Source organism: Helicoverpa armigera, chromosome 18 (genome assembly GCF_030705265.1).
Source record: "Helicoverpa armigera isolate CAAS_96S chromosome 18, ASM3070526v1, whole genome shotgun sequence".
Taxonomy (NCBI): Eukaryota; Metazoa; Arthropoda; class Insecta; order Lepidoptera; family Noctuidae; genus Helicoverpa; species Helicoverpa armigera.
The window spans coordinates 10,741,261-10,765,550 of record NC_087137.1 but is presented as its reverse complement, the minus strand read 5'-3'; the positions used below and the strand labels follow the sequence as shown (position 1 = coordinate 10,765,550).

At 36.4% G+C, this 24,290-nt stretch overlaps 4 protein-coding genes across 8 annotated transcripts in view; 3 read left to right on the top strand and 1 right to left on the bottom strand.

Annotated features, from left to right (window-relative positions):
- Positions 1-97: 97 nt before the first annotated feature.
- LOC110380244 (PEST proteolytic signal-containing nuclear protein) lies at positions 98-1,917 on the top strand. The gene is made up of 4 exons (XM_021340165.3): positions 98-269; positions 407-589; positions 842-1,088; positions 1,674-1,917. Exons 1-4 carry the CDS (start codon positions 239-241, stop codon positions 1,837-1,839), a joined length of 627 nt encoding a protein of 208 aa, XP_021195840.3. The 5' UTR covers positions 98-238; the 3' UTR covers positions 1,840-1,917.
- Positions 1,918-3,271: 1,354 nt separating this feature from the next.
- LOC110380255 (hydroxyacyl-coenzyme A dehydrogenase, mitochondrial) lies at positions 3,272-12,822 on the bottom strand. The gene is made up of 5 exons (XM_021340181.3): positions 12,587-12,822; positions 12,051-12,326; positions 7,207-7,292; positions 6,689-6,903; positions 3,272-3,603 (listed from the first exon to the last, which is right to left on the bottom strand). The coding sequence occupies exons 1-5, from the start codon at positions 12,707-12,709 to the stop codon at positions 3,362-3,364; spliced, it is 942 nt and encodes a 313-aa protein (XP_021195856.3). The 5' UTR covers positions 12,710-12,822; the 3' UTR covers positions 3,272-3,361.
- Positions 12,823-13,476: 654 nt separating this feature from the next.
- LOC110380263 (inositol polyphosphate multikinase) overlaps positions 13,477-24,290 on the top strand; it is a 14,312-nt gene continuing 3,498 nt past the window's right edge. Inside the window, exons 1-3 of one of the 4 annotated variants that reach the window (XM_049848493.2) lie at positions 13,477-13,648; positions 20,948-21,158; positions 23,071-23,316. In XM_049848493.2, coding sequence (XP_049704450.2) covers positions 20,960-21,158; positions 23,071-23,316 — 445 coding nt within the window. In that variant the 5' untranslated portion in view covers positions 13,477-13,648; positions 20,948-20,959. Of the gene's footprint in view, positions 13,649-19,173; positions 19,320-20,029; positions 20,269-20,947; positions 21,159-23,070; positions 23,317-24,290 lie in introns of those variants that run through there. The other 3 variants (XM_049848490.2, XM_049848502.2, XM_049848498.2) reach the window with 3 other exon arrangements.
- On the top strand, positions 13,718-18,788 carry LOC110380259 (probable 3-hydroxyacyl-CoA dehydrogenase B0272.3). Of its 2 annotated transcripts, none has more exons than XM_064039023.1 (5): positions 13,718-14,031; positions 14,857-15,129; positions 15,353-15,438; positions 15,815-16,029; positions 18,538-18,788. In XM_064039023.1, the coding sequence occupies exons 1-5, from the start codon at positions 13,921-13,923 to the stop codon at positions 18,771-18,773; spliced, it is 921 nt and encodes a 306-aa protein (XP_063895093.1). In that variant the 5' UTR covers positions 13,718-13,920; the 3' UTR covers positions 18,774-18,788. The 2 variants fall into 2 exon arrangements, with proteins under 2 accessions (XP_063895093.1, XP_063895094.1); XM_064039024.1 differs by lacking the exon at positions 18,538-18,788 and adding an exon at positions 17,026-17,306 and having other exon boundaries at positions 13,774-14,031.

The window sequence follows — 24,290 nt, the reverse complement described above, 5'->3', positions numbered from 1 at the left end:
AGAAATAAGTTTAATAACTAGCAATAAAAATCTAGTAAACTCTGGTTCAGAGTGAAAAGGAAAAATATTTAACGTGCAATCAACTTCGTAAAAAAAATATCTAAACGTGATGGTCGAAAAAAACAAAAAAGGAATATGGCTGACTTTTTGTCGTGGAGATTTACCAAATGAAAAATAGCAGATTATTGTGTTTTACCAACTGTTTTCATGTTTGAAGACTGTTAAAAACAAAGCAACTATGAGCGGGCGTTATCGAGATTACGACAAAGGTATTAGAATGGCATGAAGTATTTAAGATTTATAAAATCATACAAATCGATCACCTCTTGAGCAAAATCTGAATCTAGTATTAGTATACTCAAATATGTATTTTTATTTATCTTTGCCAGTGTTTTCGCATTGGCAGGGTCGTCTCGATCCACGCGCGATGATTCTAGGCCGTACAAGGAGAGGCGTGAGGATCGTGAGAGACTAGAGCGCAGACGTTCGAGATCGCGCTCTCCTCGTCGGTGGTCCCCAACGCGCAGTAGCAGCTACGGCCCCGGCAGGTCCTCTAGCAGCAGAGAACGAGACAGAAGGGACTATGAAGGTAAGTGCCTGCTCATATTTACTTTATTCTAAGCCAGTTAGTATTTAGCAACGATTTGATGACCTAAATTGCGCAACAGAGCACCGTAGGTAATTTGCGTTTCATTTGAAACTTGTTTACATTGATAAAAATGTATGACTTATCGCTTGTTTGTAATTTAATACTACACACAATTTGTTACACATATTCACTGGTTATACGATATTATGACTGTTTCAGAGGCTACACAATATTATTACTTACTATTTCCAGATCGGAGTCACAAACATGCTCCAGAGTGGGATGAACCAGAAGATGTGCCTGCACCGCCTCCACCCCCTCGCATTACTAAAATCTCAATTGGTTTCAACAAACCCAAGGCTCCGATCAAGATGAACATAGGTGGTCCCGCCAAACCTGTGGCCAAGCCTGCCGTAGCATCAGTGTTTAGTGCTGATGATGATGATGAGCCTGAGGAGATGCCTGCTGAGGCTCGCATGAGGATGAGGAATATAGGAAGGTAATTAATACTAGTTTCCCCCTGTGTTTCACCCAAGTCCCAAGTGAACTACACTCACACATTAATAAAAAGTAGCATACGTGTTAAGTATTCTGATGTGTAAACTATATTTTTGGCAACTTTTATCAACAAGTATTCTTACATACAAACTTTTTGCATTTATGATATTATAGTAGGATTCCATATACTACAACAAGTGTAATACCCAAAATGTAATCTATAATAACATTATAAAGCTGAAGATGATCTCAGGAAGTACTGGTCCGATTTGAAAATTTCTTTCAGTGTTAGATAGCCCATTTATTGAGGAAGGCTATAGGCTACTTTTTATCCCGGTACGGGATGCGGGTAAAACCGCTGGCAGAAGCTAGTGAATAAATAAATCTAAATCCATGTCCCATTTGCAGCTTTCCTTTAATATGCTAAACTTTCTCATAATGACAGTATCAATATTTATTTTCCACTTTTTTCCCATTGTACAGCATCATTGTAAGTACATCTTCCAGTCACTGAGGCCTAAACACTATTCATATTAATTTGAAGTTAAGTTTTTAATCAAAATATCCATTCCATTATTTTTTGCAGAGAAACACCAACATCAGCTGGACCCAACTCCTTTGGCAAAACAAAGCAAGGCTTCTGTGATGCCAAGAAAGTTTTTGAGAAGAACCTGAAGCAAGCTCTCGAAATGGCTGACAAACCAGCCATGCCCAAACTCCCACAAACCATCTACAAGATTAAGGGTCCTTGATATTGAAAATATGAAGGGAAACGCTGCAAACAAGTTACTGTAGACAGCCTTGAGAAAGCTGCCAGTCTTTAAAAATAATACAGCATAAAGGAGTATTTAAAACACATTATTTTATCAACTTTCAAAAGGAACTCATAGTCAAACTTCGTTCTATACATTTATATGTGCATTTTCAAGTTAAATATGTATAATAAAAAGTTATCCATCTCTACTAATTGACTTGTATGATAAATGATGAAATTTTTACCAGCCTCATGTCTGTGTCCAGTAACTTGCCTGCAAACACCCAAAGAGTAGCATTAAAATGCATTATTGCCTAGTTTTAGTTCAGGGCCGATTTTTTTATCGTCAAATACCTGTAGCAATAATTTAACATTCAACTCATTAGTGTTGAAAAGCTATCGAAATAGTTTTGTTATTGGAAATAAGAATTTTAAAGCTATTAAAAAGCTGAGATTTTTTTTTAATAATGATGTATTTTCGGAATTGATTCGCAAAAATATGTATTTAGCCTTCCATTTTGCCTGAAGATAGCCTGTCTTGTGGGTGCTTTATAGTAAGTCCCCACAATCATAGACTGATCAAATGTGTGCACCATACACTTCCTGTTCTAGGAATTGAACCTGCGACCTGAGCACTAAGGGCCGCGCCTTTGTTAGTTGTTGATTCCATGTAGATAGCAAAATATATTGACTAATTCCTGTTTTACACGAAATCACATTTGCATGATATATTTACTAGTTGGAACGTGCTCACAAAACTGTTAGTTGAAATGTTAACTTAGATGATATTTCTATTGTCATTAATTTGCTTATATTCGCTCTAATTACGCTACGTTGTGGCATACTCAAGTTTAATTTTATTGACATGATCAAGTTTCACATGGGTCAACAGTTTTATATGTAAACATGCTAATGTAATAAAAACAAAATTAATTAATATAATCCAGATTTCCAGTTTTTTTAAGGAATGTTCCAGTTTTCAATAGCTACTAGTTTTACATAAGTCTTTTGTCTTTTAATAATAGTGTCCTATATTAGCAGTATTATATTGTTCAATCAACAATTTTAACACACAAACTATAGATAATATTTCAATGTTCTTTTTTACTTATAAAATTGTAATTCGTTATTACAGGATTTATCAACCCATTGCAAATTATCAGCTTTTATTCCTTGTATCTTTATGTACTGTAATTAATTAGTTATAGAAAAATAAATGGATCTACTTTGCCGAAAATACAGTTATTTTTACTGCAGGCAGTATGATAGGTTGCATTTACACTTATTGATTTAGAAAGGAGACTATTATTTGTATAGATCACCAGCTGAAAATAATAAGAAAAACTTACGGGTTTGTAAATGCTAGGAGATCCTAAGAAAATTATGTGAATTATGGGTCAAAGGTCAAACCTCGAAAAAAAATACAAAGGTAAAAATAATACAATCTTTATTTTAAATACAGTAACTTGGTATAACATGCATATAAACTTCATTCATGATTCAACAATTGCACACTTCACTTATTTCTTTTCATACTTGTAGAAGCCCTCTCCGGCTTTCACTCCTAGTTTGCCCTCGGCTACTAATTTGTCCAGCAGTGGGATGGGGTTGAACAGGGGCTGGTCAGGGTACTTCTTGTGCCAGCCGTCCAAGATAAACTTGTTGGTGTCCAGGCCTACGTAGTCGGCTAACTCTAGAGGACCCATGGGGTAGCCAGCGCCGAGTTTCATGGCTGTGTCTATGTCGCGAGCTGATGCGTCTCCTGGAACAATTCGACATTTTCGGTGAGTTTTTAAAAATCATAAGGTGAAGGCGACTGGTAGCGGGAATTTCAAAATAAAGTAGTTTCAACACTTATTTGACTAGTGACTTTCTGCTTTCGTCATTCGAAAAAAAATATTTTTTTGATGCTCTTCTGTTTTTGTAATACCCACATATTACTTATTCTTAAGGCTCCAGCAGACCGGATGCGTATGCGTAACCACGCGCGTAGTCACGCGCGTAGTTACGTAACCATGATTGTAATATGTGGCCACACCGCTTGCGTAACGACGCGCGTGTCTACGTTACGCAAGCGGTGTGGCCTGTCTCATACATTTCCATACATTACAACTCATGGTTACGCCGTAACTACGCGCGTGACTACGCGCGTGGTTACGCATACGCATCCGGTCTGCTCGAGCCTTTAATCTCACGCTATCTATCGACTTATTCCTATCTCGTCTTGCTGTTATTATTTTGCGATTACAGTGAAGTTCAAGATCGTACAGATAGGTAGATAAGTACAATATAACTGGACTGGCAACAAAAAACCATGATAAGTATCTAAATCTCTCTCATAAATAACTATTATTTATCTAGTTTTGTACCCTTTGAACGCCCCACATATACATTCCGATAGTATATCAATTTATGTGTATAGGTATGTATTTGCTAAGTAAATGCTATGTGGGGTTGTCTTTATCAGTCTAAGAACATTTTCGTTGGGTCACTTATCCAATACTTTGTTAGTAGTATAGGTCTTTGCAAATTGGCATTTAAGAGCGTGTACGCTCGGCGCGCGATGTCAACTTTAGGTAATTCAACGCAAAAAACCGCGCAGACTAGCGTCGCGGCTGTGTGCGTGCCTATCATACTTCACGTATAGTCACACAAACCATTTTGATCCTTTCGAGTGAAATTGGTAGAACAAAAAATATATTATTTAGTAAATAGTTAATAGCGGGAAAATAGTGTAAGTCTATGGATGTCTAAAATATAAAAGCATGAAAATAAGTCGTTAAAGGCTCGAGCAGACCGGATGCGTATGCGTAACCACGCGCGTAGTCACGCGCGTAGTTACGGCGTAACCATGAGTTGTAATGTATGGAAATGTATGAGACAGGCCACACCGCTTGCGTAACGTAGACACGCGCGTCGTTACGCAAGCGGTGTGGCCTGTCTCATACATTTCCATACATTACAACTCATGGTTACGCCGTAACTACGCGCGTGACTACGCGCGTGGTTACGCATACGCATCCGGTCTGCTCGAGCCTTTATACTTACACTCTTTTGCAAAAAAATCGGGCACCTATGAAAACCTTGGTTTTGAGGACTTTCTGTATATTACATACAATTTTCAACAGTACTAAATAGTCGACTGATGATTAATGACAATGTTAAGAGTTTCTGTATTTTAACCGATTTCAAAAAAAGAAAGGAGGAGGTTTCAATTAGATTGTTTTGTGATTGTTCTCAATTTGATTGTTCTCGATTTCTCAAAGACGCCTGGACCGATTTGAAAAATTGATTGTTTATATGAATGGTCCAGTCCATCCAGACCGAAAAATTGTGGTCAAATAACAACAATTGCCGGAAAGCCAAATATTGGTGAAGAGCTTGGGTTTACCATTGCAAATAAAGTTTTAAGTTCATCATCAGCCTATAGCAGTCCACTGCTGGACATAGGCCTCTCCAAGTGCACGCCACTGAGATCGATTTTCGGCTTCTCGCATCCAGCTCCTGCCAGCCGCCTTGCGCAAGTCATCACTCCACCGTGCCTGAGGACGTCCTACACTACGTTTGCCGAGGCGTGGTCTCCATTCTAGAACGCGTTTACCCCAACGGTTATCGGTTCTTCGGCTAATATGGCCAGCCCACTGCCACTTCAGCTTGCTGATTCGGTGGGCTATGTCGATGACCTTAGTTTTAAGTTATCTATCCTATATGCTTCAAAAGTTATTCGAGATCAAAAGTCAACATTTGGGTACATCCAAAATGAAAAAAAAAAAATATCGCTCGATTGGTAACAGACATCTGCAATAAGTGATTTCTAGCCTAAGGAGTCCGCCATATTGGATTTAGACTCGCGACACATTTTTTTTCGAGTTATTCATAGCAAGCCCTTTCATTTGATACCCATATCGTAGGAATGCATTAAAAACATTTTTTTCTCCATCTTGGGTATACCGCCATATTGGATATAGAATCATACATTGTCATTAAAACTGAACATTCAAACAAAATTTCAACTCAATCGATAAAAAAAATATGCTTCAAAATTGAGCTTTAAATAAAATAGTAATGTATCAAGATTTGTTGGTCGCGCTTGAAATGTACTCTATTCTCGGTATCCACGGCAGAGGTTATTCACCCTACGCGATGTGACGGAGCGACACGTCCTCTCTGTGAAGCCTTGCGGCGGTCTGGTTTGAGTTGACTCGCGTGCAGCGTTTTATAGTAGTTTTAAATAATTTATAAAAAAATAAAAACGAGATATTAAATTATAATATAAAGTTTATGTTTTAAAGAAAGAGTTATATTACTATAGTAAATAATTGTTATATTAAATTAAGTAAGATAGATAGGTAAAAAAAGCATTTGAAAATCACAATTTTTCACATTGTTAAAATATTTTTTTCTGAAAGATAGAGACCTAAATCAAAAAATGTTTTCAACTAACTATAGGCATGGGGATTTCGTCTATGAGTAAAAAAATAAATATGATTAGATTTGCCACTGTTTTCACATGAATTTAAGCTTCGAAATAGACGCTGAACGGGAATTTTATAAAACATCTGTTACGTTATAGGGGTTTTAAGTATATAAACTACACAAATTGAAATTTATGTTCAATTAACTATATGAACAGTGAAATTACCTTGCGTTATTAAAAAATAACATAGTTATAGGAAAAGTAGTTACTGAGAAACAGTGGTTTGAAAAGTACCATTTTAGGCCAAATGGCGCGCGGTTGACGTACACGCTCTTAACATTGCACAAGATGCTGTATGGTAACCAATTTTTATCAATCTATGATTATAATCATGAATATATATTAATTTAATTTGAATTAACATTTTTACCTCTCTCATAGAGCCTGATAGCCTCACAGATGTAAGGTACAAGCAGCCTGTTGACCACAAAGCCGGGAGTATCCTTGCAAGTGATGCAGGTCTTGCCGACAGCCTTGCCCCACTCCATCATAGTCTTGTACGTGGCATCAGAGGTGTCGGCTCCTCGCACTACTTCTAGCAGACGCATCACTGGTACTGGGTTGAAGAAGTGGAGACCACCAAATCTAGAAGAGATTCATTATCATTTTAGATTTTGTTTAGAATGTTACAGAAGTTCTTGGTCACCTTTGTTTGAATAAAGTATCATATCAAGCAAAAGGAGCACAGTAAATGTTTGATCATCCATATTTTCACACACGCAAATAGCATAGGCACATTAATTAAATTATAGTACTCATGATGATGAATTGAAAATAGATATTTTTATTTAATCCACACATGGTTATACTGGACTTTGCTACCTCAACAAAGGTTAAACAATTTAATGATAATATAGTAATGTCTGATAAGTGAGATAGGTTTTATACCTGTCTTTCCTCTTCACAACTGAGCAGATTTCATTGATGGATAGAGACGAGGTGTTTGATGCAAAGATGGTGTGGTTTGGTGCTACCTGTAATAAAACAAAAATACTTTTAAATTAATCTGTTAACTGAAGGTATATTTTAATTTCTGGCTGAGAGAAAAACACATTCATTGAAAAATAATGTGTGCGTTCGCGCAGCGGAATGTTGTTGAATTTAAAGATTTTAATTATGCAGATAATTAGTGTAAGACGTCCTATAATTGTGTATGGTAAATAAAAATTTGTGTATGCAGCCATTGTGGAGAAATTCACCAAAAACAGATTCCGCTGGGCGAACGTTGGCGAACGTTGTCCTGGCGGAACTTTTTTTAATCCATAGACTTTAGAAGAAAAGAGATGTGTCCGAAAATTAGTGTGTATTTGTGTATAATTGATTATGTATGAATGAAATCAGTGCATGCATAAACTTCGGAGAAATTCAAGTTTCCGCTACGCGAACGTTTGGCCATTAGCTAGTTTTCATATAAAGCGCTTACATAGAGAGCTGTAGATTTTTACATACGTTGTTTTTAATTTGTTTATATTTGTTTAAAAAACAGATTCAGAAAAGTCGTAGGGTTTAAAAGATAAAAATATAAACGTAAAATACACTTATTAGGTCTTAGTTCTTAAAGTATGCAGTTTGGGGTCTAGATTTTCACGTTTACACAAACCTTGTAAGTGTCTCCAACATGTTGCCAAGTATCAATGATGTTCCGTTAGTAATTAAAAAGTTATAGGATATTTTACCATGAACAGATCACTGTTTACAAAACAGTCGAATATCACGACGTTCTAAAGGAATTGCATGGTAAAATGTATGCCAATAATTAGTTTAATCGTTCAACTATTCACTTGCAAAATTTCATGTCATTAAATTCAGTAATTAAAGAAAGACAATTAAAATATCGAAACCCTACATAATCCGACCAAGTTCGGATTGCTAAAAAGCCGTGCCATATGTCTAAGCAACGTTCTTAACTTGGAAGGTTAGTATATTTATTAAAATGGTACAGTTGCGTAAACAAGCGTTAGGAAAAAATAAAACAATTGCATTTCTTGAATGAAAAATATTTTTTTAATAATAATGCCACTATCTACGACATTTTAGTTAAAATACATAACGTTTATTAACGTTATTTTTAATCACGTAGTCAAGTAATTTATGTAAGTAATAATAATAAAAATATTTTTGTACACGGATATTTAAATAGAAAAGTACTTGTTAATTGAAGATTTATTTTTATCGTAGATAGTGGCATTATTATTAAAAATATTTTTCAATCACGAAATACAATTGTTTTATTTTTTTCTTACGCTTGTGTACGCAACTGTACCATATTAATAAATACTAACCTACCAAGTTAAGAACGTTGCTTAGACATATGGCACGGCCGCTTTTTTGTAGCAATCCGAACTTGGTCGGATTATGTAGGGTTTCGATATTTTAATTGTCTTTCTTTAATTACTGAATTTAATGACATGAAATTTTGCAAGTGAATAGTTGAACGATTAAACTAATTATTGGCATACATTTTACCATGCAATTCCTTTAGAACGTCGTGATATTCGACTGTTTTGTAAACAGTGATCTGTTCATGGTAAAATATCCTATAACTTTTTAATTACTAACGGAACATCATTGATACTTGGCAACATGTTGGAGACACTTACAAGGTTTGTGTAAACGTGAAAATCTAGACCCCAAACTGCATACTTTAAGAACTAAGACCTAATAAGTGTATTTTACGTTTATATTTTATCTTTTAAACCCTACGACTTTTCTAAATCTGTTTTTAAACAAATATAAACAAATTCAAAACAACGTATGTAAAAATCTACAGCTCTCTATGTAAGCGCTTTATATGAAAACTAGCTAATGGCCAAACGTTCGCGTAGCGGAAACTTGAATTTCTCCGAAGTTTATGCATGCACTAATTTCATTCATACATAATTAATTATACACAAATACACACTAATTTTCGGACACATTTCTTTTCTCCTAAAGTCTATGGATTAAAAAAAGTTCCGCCAGGACAACGTTCGCCAACGTTCGCCCAGCGGAATCTGTTTTTGGTGAATTTCTCCACAATGGCTGCATACACAAATTTTTATTTACCATACACAATTATAGGACGTCTTACACTAATTATCTGCATAATTAAAATCTTTAAATTCAACAACATTCCGCTGCGCGAACGCACACAAAAATAATATTTTAAAAATATAAACAGACTAAACTTTACAGAGCTACCCTATACGGGTCATTCTAAGTTAAGAAGTACTTTCGACGGCAACGACAAAAAAATACGTTTTTTTTCAATGAACTTTACAAATAACCTATTTATCACTTAAAACTAAATGTTTCCTACGTGGTCACTAAAATTTATTGCAGAAATGTACGTAATTAAGTCACAATAAGCTCTAATATAACAAAAATGTCTCTCCCCTGGTCTGTCCCCCAACCGACTTTATTTATAAATCAGTAATTATGAATGTATTAAAATTCAATAATTATTTTAAACTCTTTAATTTTATAGGTACAGTAAACTTAGTAATAGTATCTTACAAGTAAAAGTGCTTTTATTCCAATTCTTTAAAAAAAATATGAACACCGAAATTTGTCCACCGAGTTTCGTGTCTTGTCCCCTGGTCTTTTGTTTTCGTTCAAAAATCAGTTTTGATCTCCTAGTCTGTAGAAGTTGTCACCTTGAATGCATAGTGTGTAACGTGAAGTTAGCAGCAAACGGCGCATAAGCAACTGCGCCGCCTTTATTGTCGGCCATTTCGATCATGCTACTCGCTGGGTGCAGAAAAGTTATGTGAATGCAGTCTTTCCTCTGGTAAGTTTTACATTGTAATTTTTTGTTAAAATACTAACATATACTTCAATATTTACTATGAATAGTGTGTACATTGATATGTTTGTGTGTGAATGACGTGCGCGAAATACTTTTACGGCTATTTTAGATTTCTATCGAAAATGTATCTCCCCTGGTGTATTTCCCCTGGCTCTTTCGATGGCAGGGGAGATACTTAATGTCCAGGGGAGATACATTTTACGTTTCCATTAATACTTCTAGTTTTCTCTAATCCTTTACTTGGCGTTATGCTTATTTTAGCTTTACAATACAATATTACGTTTTATTTACAGAAAAATGGCTTGAAAAGAAGAGGATAGCAGAACGATTACGATATCAAAGAATTAAAAATGACCCGGATAAGTATTTCATCGTTGTATTTGTTTTTTTGTAGCGTTGGGCTGCAGATTTAAGTGGATCTATTTCTTGCGCTTATTTTTTTATTTTCAGGTTTCTTTCTTTTCTTGCTCGAGTTGACTTTTGCTGCACGATCTCCCGCGAAGCAGCTGGGCTACTAGCCGGACTGCCACCGTCGGATCTGGAGGCAAGAGTCTTCTTGCGCCTGTATGAATAGCGCGAGGAGGCTCAGCGCCGGGGGGAAACTCCGTTGCCGCGGCAAGTTGTCGCGCAACGGGTGGAGCTCCGGCGCGATCTCATGGTGGCCTGGAGGCAGCGACTGTCGCAACCCAGTGCAGGGCACGCCACCATAGTGGCGGTAAGTCCCCTCTTTGAGGAGTGGCTCGGGAGGAGTCACGGCGCCCTCACGTACCGCATGACGCAGGTCCTCACCGGACACGGTTGTTTCGAGAGGTACCTGCATCGAATCGGTCGTGAGGAGGCGCCCGGGTGTCACCATTGTGCGGACAGCCCCGAGGACACGGTGGACCACACAGTCCAGGAGTGCCCTGCGTGGGAAGGGCACCGCCGGGTCCTCGTCGAGGCTTTAGGCGGCGGCGGCCTCTCGCGTCCGGCCCTGGTTCAGGCCATGGTCCGGGGCGAGAGGGAATGGGATGCCGTCGCCTTCTTCTGCGAAGCAGTCATGCTCGAAAAGGAGGCGACGGAACGTCAGAGAGTTCGCACCTCTCATCCCGGCCGCCGCGCTGGAGCAGGTAGACACCACGGGCGCCGGGTGTCGCGAGATAACTCCCGGCCACCAAAGGCGTGGGTCTGTGGGCGGTGAGTTCGGGTGGCTCATCGCTCATGTCTATTTTTAGACAACAGACCCATGTCGGCGGCGAGCGTTGTTCCACGCGCTCCTGAAAGAGATGTCAGCATCCCCAGCGGGGCCCAGTAGGGCCAAGGCCTGCTGGGGCTGCGGGTTGTTCGAAAGAGATACCCCGGCCCTGGCACATAAAAGGCCTACGACGGAACACGACGGTTTTTAGTCAGTAAGAATCTGACACTCCCGCACCGCTGCTAACCCACAGCGGGCGATTTTTGACGTAGTTAAAAAAAAAAGTTGACTTTTGCTGTGCTGCCTGCGTTCGCCTGTTTATATTTTGAGGAGGCGCTGGGCCTTCATTATCTGAACATGGTGGTGTTACAAAAGCAAAAATTCGTAGAAGACGTTTAGCACTCTCTTGGAGTGCTAAACGTTATTCAAAAGATAATTTTTTGTTTTTGTTTCTTAAATAAATAATTCGTAATTAAAATAAATAAAGATGATTCTTAAAATTAACCTTGTTATTTTTTTTATCTCTTCCCTGTTCATGAAGTATCTTCCCCTGTACACCTTGTCTCTCCCCTGTATTGTGTATTTCCCCTGGTCACTTATAAAACGAGAAAAAACCAAAAAATTGACTGGACCCTTTGTATACGTTTTCAACGTAGCCGTTTACATTTAAAAATGTATACTTAAGTAAAAATATATTAAAAAAAACTCGTGCCGCCATTTCATACAACGAATTACCTCTTAACTTAGAATGACCCATACAGTAATACATACCGCATCAAGTTGAGTAAACAGCTTGTGTTTAACATTCATATTCTCAACGATAGCTTCCACAACAAGGTCAGCAGACTTGGCAGCCTCTGCTGGGTCCGTGCTCGTCTTGATCCTGGCCATAGACTCCGCTACAAACTTCTCGCCCTCCTGAGGCTTGTCCTTGTAAACCTTCTTGGCGACACGGCCAAGGTTGGCACCAATGGACTTCTGGGACTTGGCCAACACGTCTGAACTGAGATCTACGAGGATCACATTTTGGCCGGCTTGAGCTGACACCTGCAAAAAGTTTTTAAAATAATAATTAAGAAGTGTTCATGCTTAATTATCTCAGACCATGGTTAGTCGGTCATCTTAGGGGCGGACGAGGGTTGAGTCGTGAATTTTTTACGGAATAATATAACACCCTCATTTTAAACAAACAAATATTGAGATAAGCAATAAATAGATTCAATTTAATTCCGATAATATTAAAAGAACTCAGCAATTACAAAAGTGAATTTAATTTATTATGTAGGTGAAGTAAGAAATAAACAAACCTGGGCGATGCCGGAGCCCATTAGGCCTCCGCCAATAACTGTAACATTCTTGATTGCACTTTGCATTGGCGAAGAACTTGAAAAGTTCCTGGCAATAATGCCAAATTGAACCAATTTCGTCATATTGATATAAGAAATAAAAATTTAACAAGAATTATATCACAGGATGAGTTCCGATAACTTTTTCGAAAGTTATAAAATTATAACTCCAAAGTTCAACCAAGCTGTCAGATAAAAAATACTTTGCCGGCACGAAGTCCCTACTACTGTACTAAACTCACTATTTTCCCGAACCTTTCCTATGGAACAGTTCCCTATTTCAGACTCAAGTTTAAACTACATATTTTATGAAAACTACAGTTTGAATCAGTAGAATGAAAAAAAAAATGTTAAAAATCAATTTCCACTTCATGGGAAATAAGAATATTAGAACGAATATTTAGTGAATTTTATGTGAGGTGAGATACGAAGGAATAGTAGAACCTAATAGTTTCGTTTAGAAACCAAGTGGCGGGGATTTGCTCTCGTAATAAGTTTCCTGGCTAAAGTAAGAATTTAAGAACAAAATCGAAATCTAAAAGCTGTTGCTTTTATTGACTTTTAAGCAGTATTTGATTAATAATATTTACATTTTACGGCAGTAATATCTAAATTAATTACTTTCGTTCTCTAATTCAGAACGAACTTTTTATTGTCAAATGATGTCAAAATCAACATGTGGTTTGTTCCATTCCATTACACGTAGTTTATATACAAATCATCACATTATTACGAAAAAACAGATTTATTCACATAAAACTTGGCTAAATTTATAATTTCAACATACAATTACATAATTGCAGTAACAAGATCGATAATTGTTTAGCAGAATCTGAAGAACAAAAGACAAAATTTCATAAAAGAATTTTCGAAAGTTATGATCGAAAAAAATGAGATTAGGAACGTGGGCATATAAATAAACATTCGCGTTTTTTTTTACAAAAAGTCCAATTTATCACCTTAATTTAAAATTATCAAAATGTGTTGTGTTATCATATCAAGCGACAAATCCCTTTATGGCAGGTATGTAAGATTGCAACCGTAAGAGACCAATAGATGCACGATAACGGTGTTTTCATGTAGGATTTATCAGTATTTGTACTTTGCTCTGGGTATGTTCAAATACCTATCGTAGTGATAATAATTTTCACAAACCGGTTATTCTGTTTACTCACGGTTTTGTATCAGAAATCGTACCGTCAAGTTTTACTAAGTTCTACAGTTGTTGCGATCTGTTATTTCAATACGTCATTGCGCGGCCGGCTTTCGCTCGAATAGCACATACAAACTGCAAAATGAATAAATTAATCGGTTTAACGAGAAATTTCTCGTCTTCTACTTCTTTAAATGCCATTAAAACGGTAACAGTTGTCGGTGGGGGCCTTATGGGCTCTGGAATCGCTCAGGTAAGTGTTTCTTGGATACTTTTAACTTTGTTTTATGTAAATAAGGCAATTAAAACGTTCACATTGCTATATACAACATTGTTAATTACCCAAGTTTCCCATAACTCAACTGTTTAAGGTTGCTTTTAAATTGCAATGCTTATCTGTTTATTTTTATCCATTCTGAGTTTAAAGCATAAGTACATAAGATAACTTGGTTCAATAAGTAGTTAACAAGGGAATGAAAACATTTCTTATAAGATAATGTAGTACCACAAGATTCATAATAAACTTATTTAAGGAAGTAAGAACTTGTTAATTTATTCAAATAATATCTCATAAGTAACTGAACAGCGATTTATAATTCTGATTATTTACATATTTATACATAGTGTATGCAACAGTGCATAACAATATGTAGTCAGTCATTGCACTCGGCTATCTGACATCAAGTCAGACGAGGTCATGTTAATATATTACATACTCATTAAAATAATAACCATTGTCTCTAATATTTAATTTCTATTTAATTTCTCAGGTAAAAAAGTTATATGACTGTTGTCATAGTATAAAGATCAGGTTAAAGTACTCTTTGTAAACTTTATCGTTATCCAGATAAACAGAAAATGATAACAATTATGTATTATCATTGTATTTTGTTTGTTACACAGCATAAAAATATGAACTTTAAAGATGACATTGCATTGTAGACTTTAACCCCAATGCATTAAATAATCTGTAAATAAAAACAATGCTGAACTTTACACCTCACCGCTAATTATCACTAAGTTCTAAAAATAGACATAGACAATTACCACCTCCTTCTAAAAAAACTCTGATAAATAGGTTGCAGCTCAAGCCGGCCAGAATGTGACAATCATAGACATCAACTCGGACCTCCTTGGCAAAGCCCAGAAGTCAATCCAGACTAACTTGACCCGTGTCGGCAAGAAGTTATACAAGGGTGATGAGGCTAAGATCAACAGCTTTGTGCAAGAATCCTTTGAGAGGATCAAGGTTTCCACGAAGCTGGAAGATGGTGCTGATGTGGATCTGATTGTTGAAGCTATTGTGGAGAAACTGGATGTTAAGCAAGAGTTGTTTAATAAGCTTGATCAGGTAAGATCTTGTCTGTCTTTTTTATTTGGGACACACACAAAAAAAAACAAATAAAACCCTTTGGGTGATTTTTTTGAGACAATAGTTAAATTGTTTACTACTTTGGAATGTGATAGCTACCTGTACCACTAGTCACATATAGGGTATTAGAGATTAAGTGGGTATAGTCTGAATAATTTTTTAGACCTGACAATAATTGAATCATCTATTTGACACACTTCAGATATCGCCGGCTCGCACCATCTTCGCGACCAACACCTCGTGCATCTCAGTCAATGCTATTGGTTCTGGAATCAAGAGGAAAGACAAGTGAGTAGTCCTTAAAATTGATTGCATACAAGATTACACTATAATTTCTTCTTTAATAGTAGTAAGAACTAATGTTAAGTTAAGTTTTACTTTAAAACCGACTTTTGACTCGTATAAGCTCTATTTTTAAGCGCGTGCACGCGCGCGCCTTCGAAGGCGCTAGTCTCTAATCGCCCTAAATAAATGTAGGAAATAAGTTATTAGAAAAACATTAAACTCAATTGTGATGGACTCAACCCTTGTCCTTGTGGGAGGAGGCGCCCAGCAGTGGCAAGATAAAAAAGCTGGAACAGTGATGGTTAGAAATAAATAGGGACTTTACTAACTAAAATATATGAATCAACCTAGAAAATAAATACCGTAACGTATGTTCCAGATATGGTGGCCTCCACTTCTTCAACCCGGTACCAGTGATGCGTCTACTAGAAGTGATCAAGTGTGACAGTACCTCCGAGGAGACCTACCAGGCCATGATGGAGTGGGGCAAGTCTGTCGGCAAGACCTGCATCACGTGCAAGGATACTCCCGGCTTTGTGGTCAACAGGCTGCTGGGGCCTTACTCTGCTGAGGCCATCAGGATGTTGGAGAGAGGTTGGTACACTATATTTTTGGGGGTAAAGAGGTGGGGGTTCTTTGTCGCTGGGAAAGGTGGCGGTATTATAGTATCTAATGGACTGTGGGTTATAAAGGAGACCTATTTAGGTCCTTATGTGAGAGAGAGAAACATATGGTCACAATAATTATTACACTAGCAGTTTTTGTTAATAGTCTTCAAAAGACCAGCTTCAAAACAAAATGCTCTCGATATCCGAAAATAATGTGTTATATCAAGAGATTGCGAAAGTTAGCATTCACCTATGTAGTTCTAATGGTCAAAAAGTTCTGAAGCACATAATCTGAGGGTGTTGCATAGGATTTTAAACACATGGGAAAATCAGCTTACGTGCGTCTATAATTTAAATCCTCTATTTATTGGATAATGTTTAAAACTCTTACTCATCAACTATTTTGTATTTTCGGTGCATTTCGGTTTATTTATGGTGTTTGGAATATATTAATTGCATGTGAGGATTGGCTTGGCTTATTTTACTACATGTAAGTAAGTATATTTGTATTTTTGCTAATGCTTTAACATAATAACTGTGAAATATGCTTCAATATCATTCTATCAATAAATACCTACATTATAAGATATTTATGATTTAGAGATTTATGAAGGCACACATATCTAAGAGTTTGACTTGGCAAGGATTACGACAAGACTTATGATATATCTTAATTTAAACATCAAAGAAATAAGAATTTTATCATCACAATATCACTCGCAATTTATTGACTTACTTAAAATGAGCTTACGATATCTAAACAATAATATTTACCAATCTATTAAACTTGCACAAATTATTTTCCATAATAACATAAATAAAATTATTTTTTCATCACAATGACTTTTTAGTTTATAATGGTTTAGTATCAATTTTCAATATGCAACGGCAGAAACAGAACACATACAAAATCTAAATGAAAGACTTAACTTTTAAACAAAAAGTAGGTAAAACCTATAATAAAAACTTATTTTCTTCCCAGGCGATGCCACTAAGGAAGACATAGACATAGGTATGAAACTTGGTGCCGGTCTTCCGATGGGCCCCTTCGAGTTGGCGGACTACACCGGGCTGGACACCAACCGCCTTGCTCAACAAGCTCTCTACTCTATGACCAACAACGAAGTTTTCGCGCCAATCCCCTTGCTCGACAAGATGGTGGAGGAGGGAAAATACGGAATTAAATCCGGAGAAGGGTTCTACAAGTATAATAAGAAGTGATTTTTGAATATTGGTGGTTTAAAAATATATATTTTTACTATAGCAAGTTTGTTTTATTAATAAAAAAACATAGGATATAGATGGTGACTTATCCTAATTCAAGGGTAAACCGAAGCATAAAGATCACTCCAAATAAATTGATTTAAGTAAGACTATTATGTTTACATGATTTTGTTTCGACTCAAGTAATATTGACTTCTCCATTGTTTATATTCGAATACAAACAATATAGGTACCTAATTCATTTCCAACTAAGCATATCGAGCTATGTACTTATCACACTGCATGAATTTTAAAAAGAAATAGATATAAATATCCAGTTACATAATGCCTGCAATGGCGTCACAAAAACAATGCTATCTCACCTTAGTTATTAAATAAAGAATTAATTGAAACATTGCATCAAATCCATGAACTTAACTGATTAATATTATCGACCGATACTAGCTGATATTTATATGCCTAATAACATATTAAGTCATTAGTAAGGTCTTCAAAATATAAACGTAAAATTCTCAACTAAAAAAGTTTTAAAAGAAATTAATACCTTTTAAAAAGGATACGTTAAACCCACCGTTCTACAATGTTCAAAAAGTATTTAATAAATAAGATATCCTTCTGATATAAAGCATTCTTATAGTCGGTTAAAAATATACCTAAGTAAGCAAAATTGTAATACATTTTGGTAAAATTATATTTTTAACTGATTAGAAATGTGTTGTGTTGTTGTCTGTACATGTTCTTTATGTAATTGTTATCGATAGTACATGTGTATCGATAAAAATTGATGATGTAAGTATAATATAACATAGTACATTGATGCATGTTGAAAATGTCCGACTTAACAACCTCTACACCTTTTTACAACTATCTCTTCATGAATTATTTTTTAAAAAAAACATCATAAATTTTCGGCATGTGGGATACGGATGTAATAGAGAAATACTATAACTTAAGGAAATATGAATTGAAAAATCACTATCTATAAATGTACAAAAAAAATGGGAAATTCTACTAATGTTAACCTTCATAAGTACAATATAAGTGTGTAGGTACTATTTCAACCTGATAACAAAGTAACATTTATCTTTCTGTATTTAGATGACACTTTATCATCTCAAAACTCTTCTTATTCAGTGCTCTTTTAGTTCGATCTCTGTACAACCCAAACAAACACATTCTCCATATATACCTATCTTTATGACTAAAATCCCACTATAATTACCTCATAATCGAGATTTTTTTAATCGATTAAAAATCGATTGATTTTCAGGCGATGCGTCAGCGCAGGACATCGATATAGCAATGAAACTCGGCGCCGGCTATCCTATGGGCCCTCTTGAACTAGCAGATTTCACTGGACTCGATACCAAAACATTTGTATTATCAAACATGTTTGAAAAAACTGGCAACCCTGTGTTTAAGCCGATACCCCTTTTGGACAAGTTGGTTAGCGAAGGAAAGTTTGGAAGAAAAAGTGGAGAGGGATTTTATAAATATGATAAGTGATTTTAATTTTGCTGTAAAAAGGATGATTATATTTTTGAAGCCAGAACATTGTTTTAATTATGTAGTTTTTTACCTGCTTTCAAGTTGTATTGTGGCGCGTTAATTAGTCATCAATCAATCAGGTTGTTATCTAAAAATCTTTGTAATTAATTACATAAGTAGGTACTTAAGTGCCAACTATGAAAGCTATGCCTAATTTACTGATTATCTACAAGCTGTTCCCTGCTGTTTTACCTAATCCAAACGATTAGCCACCCCTGACTTAAGTATCGGACCCCACACACCTACAGAAATGAGATCCTAGAACTACAACAATATCTATTTACCTAAATCTACATAATGACTCAATACACAATATCAAGCGCCTTCCTTCATATACAACATTATCATACTCCGAGACTACAGTATCAATTGATAAACTCAACTCAATCTTGATTTATATGCCTCGATTAGATAAACACATATTGGTAAAATCCCGGAAAATCGCAAATATTTTTAGTTGGTTTTAAACATTGTTTCTTAACGCTGTGTTTTGGCCGTTAATAGGTATAATTTGTGTGAAACTAATCATCTGTTTTTGTGGTTTATTTCACATTTCAGTTTGTGCGTCGTCATTCATCATTTGGTTGTTGTTAGTGGTTCTCATTTTTAGTCGTTTTGTGTAGCTATGTATATTTTTGTGTTGTGATTTTGTTCCTTGTATTTAGTTATTACATAATGGATGAAAGAGGTAACGTTCATCATCATCATCTGCCTAGCCTTTCTCAACTGTGTTGAGGTCAGCTTCCAGTCTAGCATGATAAAGCTGAGTATACATTTTTACAATGAGCGACTGCCTATCTGACCTCCGCAACTTAGTAGGTAACCCGGGCAACTTGAGACCCCTTGATATGTCTGGTTGTCAGACTTTCTGCCTTCCGACTACCTACCTGTAACGACTGCTAACTTGCTAAGCATGTTCAAATGTCCACCAATTTCAACTTGTTTTCCGAAACACCTTATCTTTCTTTCTAAAAGTTGGCATTTGCACCCATCGTTAACTCGTAACATAAACAATTAAGAAATCAAAGTGCATGTCACTCCTCACCTAATATTACAGATGATTTTTACCTACAAATAAATGAACTCACGTAGACACGTAAAAACCAATGATTCACAAATTCAATAACTACATATTTGAATGACAAAATACCCGCATGCAGTGCAAATAAGTATGACATGAAGACACCAGTCGTGCTAAAATTCAGTAGCTATTAAGTTTAAGATAAAATATAATTTAGAATACAACGTATTTTTTATTTATTATCTCCGGACAGTGATAAAGTGACTAATTTACAAGTAACTGTAAATTTCAATTGTTTTACCGATTTATTGAGGAAACGATTACGCGAGCCAGTTAGAGGTCGGTGCGGTTACCTTTATTTTAATAGTCGTTTAGTTTTGCTAGTTTACAAGTGTAGTTAGTGTTAAAAGTAACTGGTTTTGGAGAAATTGGGTAAGAAACAAAATAGATTTTGCTCAGAGACTATTTTCATTTTATTTCATTTTTATCGGTGAAAGATCATAATTGCAATGTGAAAAGTGCACTATGATAATAAACCAATTCACATACTCTACCTACTCTGTGTTACATTACATAAATTGTGCTATGTCTACATATTTTTTGGTAGAAGTTAATCGTGATGTCAATTGATTGATGCCTCAATTGTCTGTCTAATTATTTTGGATCGTTTGTCATCAAAAATCAAATTTTATGCTTAATTGCAAATTAATTGGGTTTTCAGATTTACACTAAAATATTTTCTATTCTTTTTCTCGGAACTGTGTCTGTATGTTTGTTTACCTAATTTATTATTCATGACGCTATCGTTCTTAATAAAATGTATGTTCTGAGCTAAACTAAGAGTCTGAGATCTTACGGGCATCATCCTCCGACCGAGCCTTTTTTCCCAACTATGTTGGGGTCGGCTTCCAGTCTAACCGGATGTAGCGGGGTACCACTGCTTTTGTCCGTAAGATCTCAGATCTTACGGTCATATCTATTGATGAAAATCTCATGAAAATTCGTTGAAAAGTTTTTTGAATTTATCGCGACGAAGGTCCAGACAGCTGGAGAATTTCATTGATTTACTGCCTATTTTCTGTATGTAGCAATGTATGATTGTTGTTTCCAGGCCCACGATTAAATGAGCGATGTATCAGACAAGTCTTCGCGGCGTAGCGTGCGTCGCCAGCGCTCCATATACCAGGTGCACTACAGCATCCGGCGCCAGGACTCGGAGATGACGGCGCGGCCGCTCGCGCTCGCCACCAGCCCGCTCGAAGTGCAGGCGTACGCGCTGCAAGTGGCGGGACATGCGAGCACGCAGGATACTAAGTATTTGGGTAAGGAGAGGGAATTTATGTATTTTTAGAGAACTGTCATTTTATTGACTTGGTAGATAGAATACGTTGAGAAACAAAAAATATTCGGAGGAACTCTGTATGAAATTTGTACCCACCCAAAACAAAAATGTGAAAGACTGCCAAGTTCGATAATATGGGAATGCTTCGCCTATAAAAGAAGTGAGATCTGAATAAGTACCAAGTTCCATACACATACCTCAGTTAAAAATAGTTACTTTTTAATGATGTTACTTGGCAAGTTTTCATACACCTTGTTATAAACCTACTAAACGCAATGAATCAAGTATTTAATTTTCTATTAAAACTTGCCAAGTAACATCATTAAAAAGTAACTATTTTTAACTGAGGTATGTGTATGGAACTTGGTACTTATTCAGATCTCACTTCTTTTATAGGCGAAGCATTCCCATATTATCGAACTTGGCAGTCTTTCACATTTTTGTTTTGGGTGGGATTTCATTTATTTTTGTAAGGTTGTTTATTTTATTTTTTTCTTATGATGAAGTTAGTTAAAGAAATGTCTCATTTATACTATCTTTTAGATTTTATAATATGCACTATGTTTCTTACAAAGAAATGGACTAGATTAACTAAATGGACTAGATTTACCAACTGACTGACATGACATGTTATCATATATTATGTTCGTGGATCAAAGTTACATCATCATCAGCCTATCGCAGTCCACTGCTGGACATAGGCCTCTCCAAGTGCACGCCACTGAGATCGATTTTCGGCTACTCGCATCCAGCTCCTGCCAGCCGTCTTGCGCAAGTCATCACTCCACCGTGCCTGAGGACGTCCTACACTACGCTTGCCGAGGCGTGGTCTCCACTCTAGAACTCGTTTACCCCAACGGTTATCGGTTCTTCGGCTAATATGGCCAGCCCAGCCCATAGATCAAAGTTACACATTCGTTATTTTCGAAAGTGATTCACACTTGGCCGTTTTCAGATTTTTACTTTACTTTGACTAAATACAAACCTTTGTACCATTCGAAGATATATTATATAAATATAGATAAATTTAGTTCGTTTTAGTTCCTTAGGGGTATAAACTTACACCGGGTATAAAACACCTTCATTATTTTGAAACCGACTCACACTTGGCCATTTTCAGATTTTTTCCTTTACCTTGACATAAAGACCTACCTCCATGCCAAATTTCAAGTCAATACGACTATTGGAAGTGGTCTAGGTTTTTGATGAGTGAGTCAGTGAATCAGTCAGTGAGTGTATAGTAAAAATAGCGATTTTCTGACGTCAATATCTCAAGACCTACAATAGGTATATTAATGAAATTTTGTATTTTAGATAAGTGAGGGGGTCTCAACAGATACTAGAAATTTGATATCCGTAAATAAAATAGATTTTGAGTTACAGGGGGGTCGAATTTGGCCCGAAATGGTTCGTGTAATATAACCCACGGCCGGTGTGCCGCTTTTTTTGCTCGAACTTGGCGGACACACTGCCGTGTGTCTAGATTGAATTTGGTAGTTTAGCCTAGCAGTATAGCCGAATAGATTTCTAAAATCGGTAGGTTCGATGATGCAAGCGTAGGTGAGTAGTTACTTACATATGAGTAATGTACCTTTTGACTATGAGTAAAATGCAAAACAAGGAAAATATTCTCAATTATGGTATTAGGGCCTCGGCCACGGTGACTTTTAGTAGCGATTGTCGTGCGACTGCATTAGTTTTAGCCTCATTCTTACAAGTAATGTCAAAATTATGACTCTAGCTAGTGGTTAAGCAAAATAATCGAAAAAATAAGTCGATAGACTATTGAAATGCACTGATAGATTCCCTGCAATGCGCTTACCACCATTTCACTCAAACCAATATAGGTAAAGATTAATTTCTCACCTATTAGGTACAATATCCTCTTCCAGGCTTACTACAATGCAACAATGGCACAATAATGAAACCGATCCTCAAGGAAGCTCAGAAGCGCGAGGTGGACTTCTACGAGCGCCTCAAGTCTACCTCTGACTCCGAGCTGAGGGAGCTACGGACCCTGGTGCCCAAGTACTTCGGCACAAGAAGGTACTGCTACAACGGGTTCGAGCAGGAGTACATCATACTTGAGGATCTGACGCAGAGGATGTTGGAGCCTTGCATTATGGATGTTAAGATTGGTGAGTTTTTGTTGAACAAGTTGTTGCATATTTTGGAATGAATGGGTTTTTCTGTATCTGTGTTATCTATACTAATATTATAAAGCTGAAGAGTTTGTTTGTTTGAACGCGCTAATCTCAGGAACTACTGGTCCGATTTGACAATTCTTTCGGTGTTAGATAGCCCATTTATCGAGGAAGGCTATAGGTTACTTTTTATCCGGGTTCGTGCAGAGGTTCCCACGGGATGCGGGTGAAACCGCTGGCAGAAGCTAGTACTTTATATCACAGTAAATACCTTCATTTAGATCTAAGCTTTTTACGGATAAATTGTCACTTAAAAGTTATGTGCTAATAATGAGTAAAACAAAGAGGGTTATATTATAATAACCTACCTTAAAGCTTCAAACTTCGGGTAATTAAAACAAAATATTGCAATCATTCATACAATGAACATTAGGTCACTCATCACTTTGCTCATCACCTACCAGTTACCACCATTTTGTACTTAGTACTTACTTACGTAGTCTACTAGATAATTCGATATGACTAGAAAGTTCCTTGTGAGACGAGGGCAGGTAGCAGAACATGGCAAAGAAAACATACTATGCGGACTCCATATACTTATCCCGAAAAGGTACCATAAGAGAAGAATATATTTTTCATCCCACCATCTCGGAAAGAGTAGTTTTACCCTTTGATATCTGAGCGCAAAAGCCGTTTTTATCCTCTAGAGCGGCAAAGTGATTTGAATTTAGAACATCGTTGCAATACTCCATTTGTGACAATCTTGATAAGACTATTCATACAAATACATATTAAACAAATAAAATACTGCCTAAAATAATTATTCAATTAATTAAGTAAGTTTTATTATTGTTTTTACACAGATTTTAACCTCGTTTCATTTTTAAACTGAGTTTTCAAATAAGTGAACTTTAATAGGTACATCTTTTTAATTTGACACTCATATGTGCGCGCCATTTTGTTTTAGT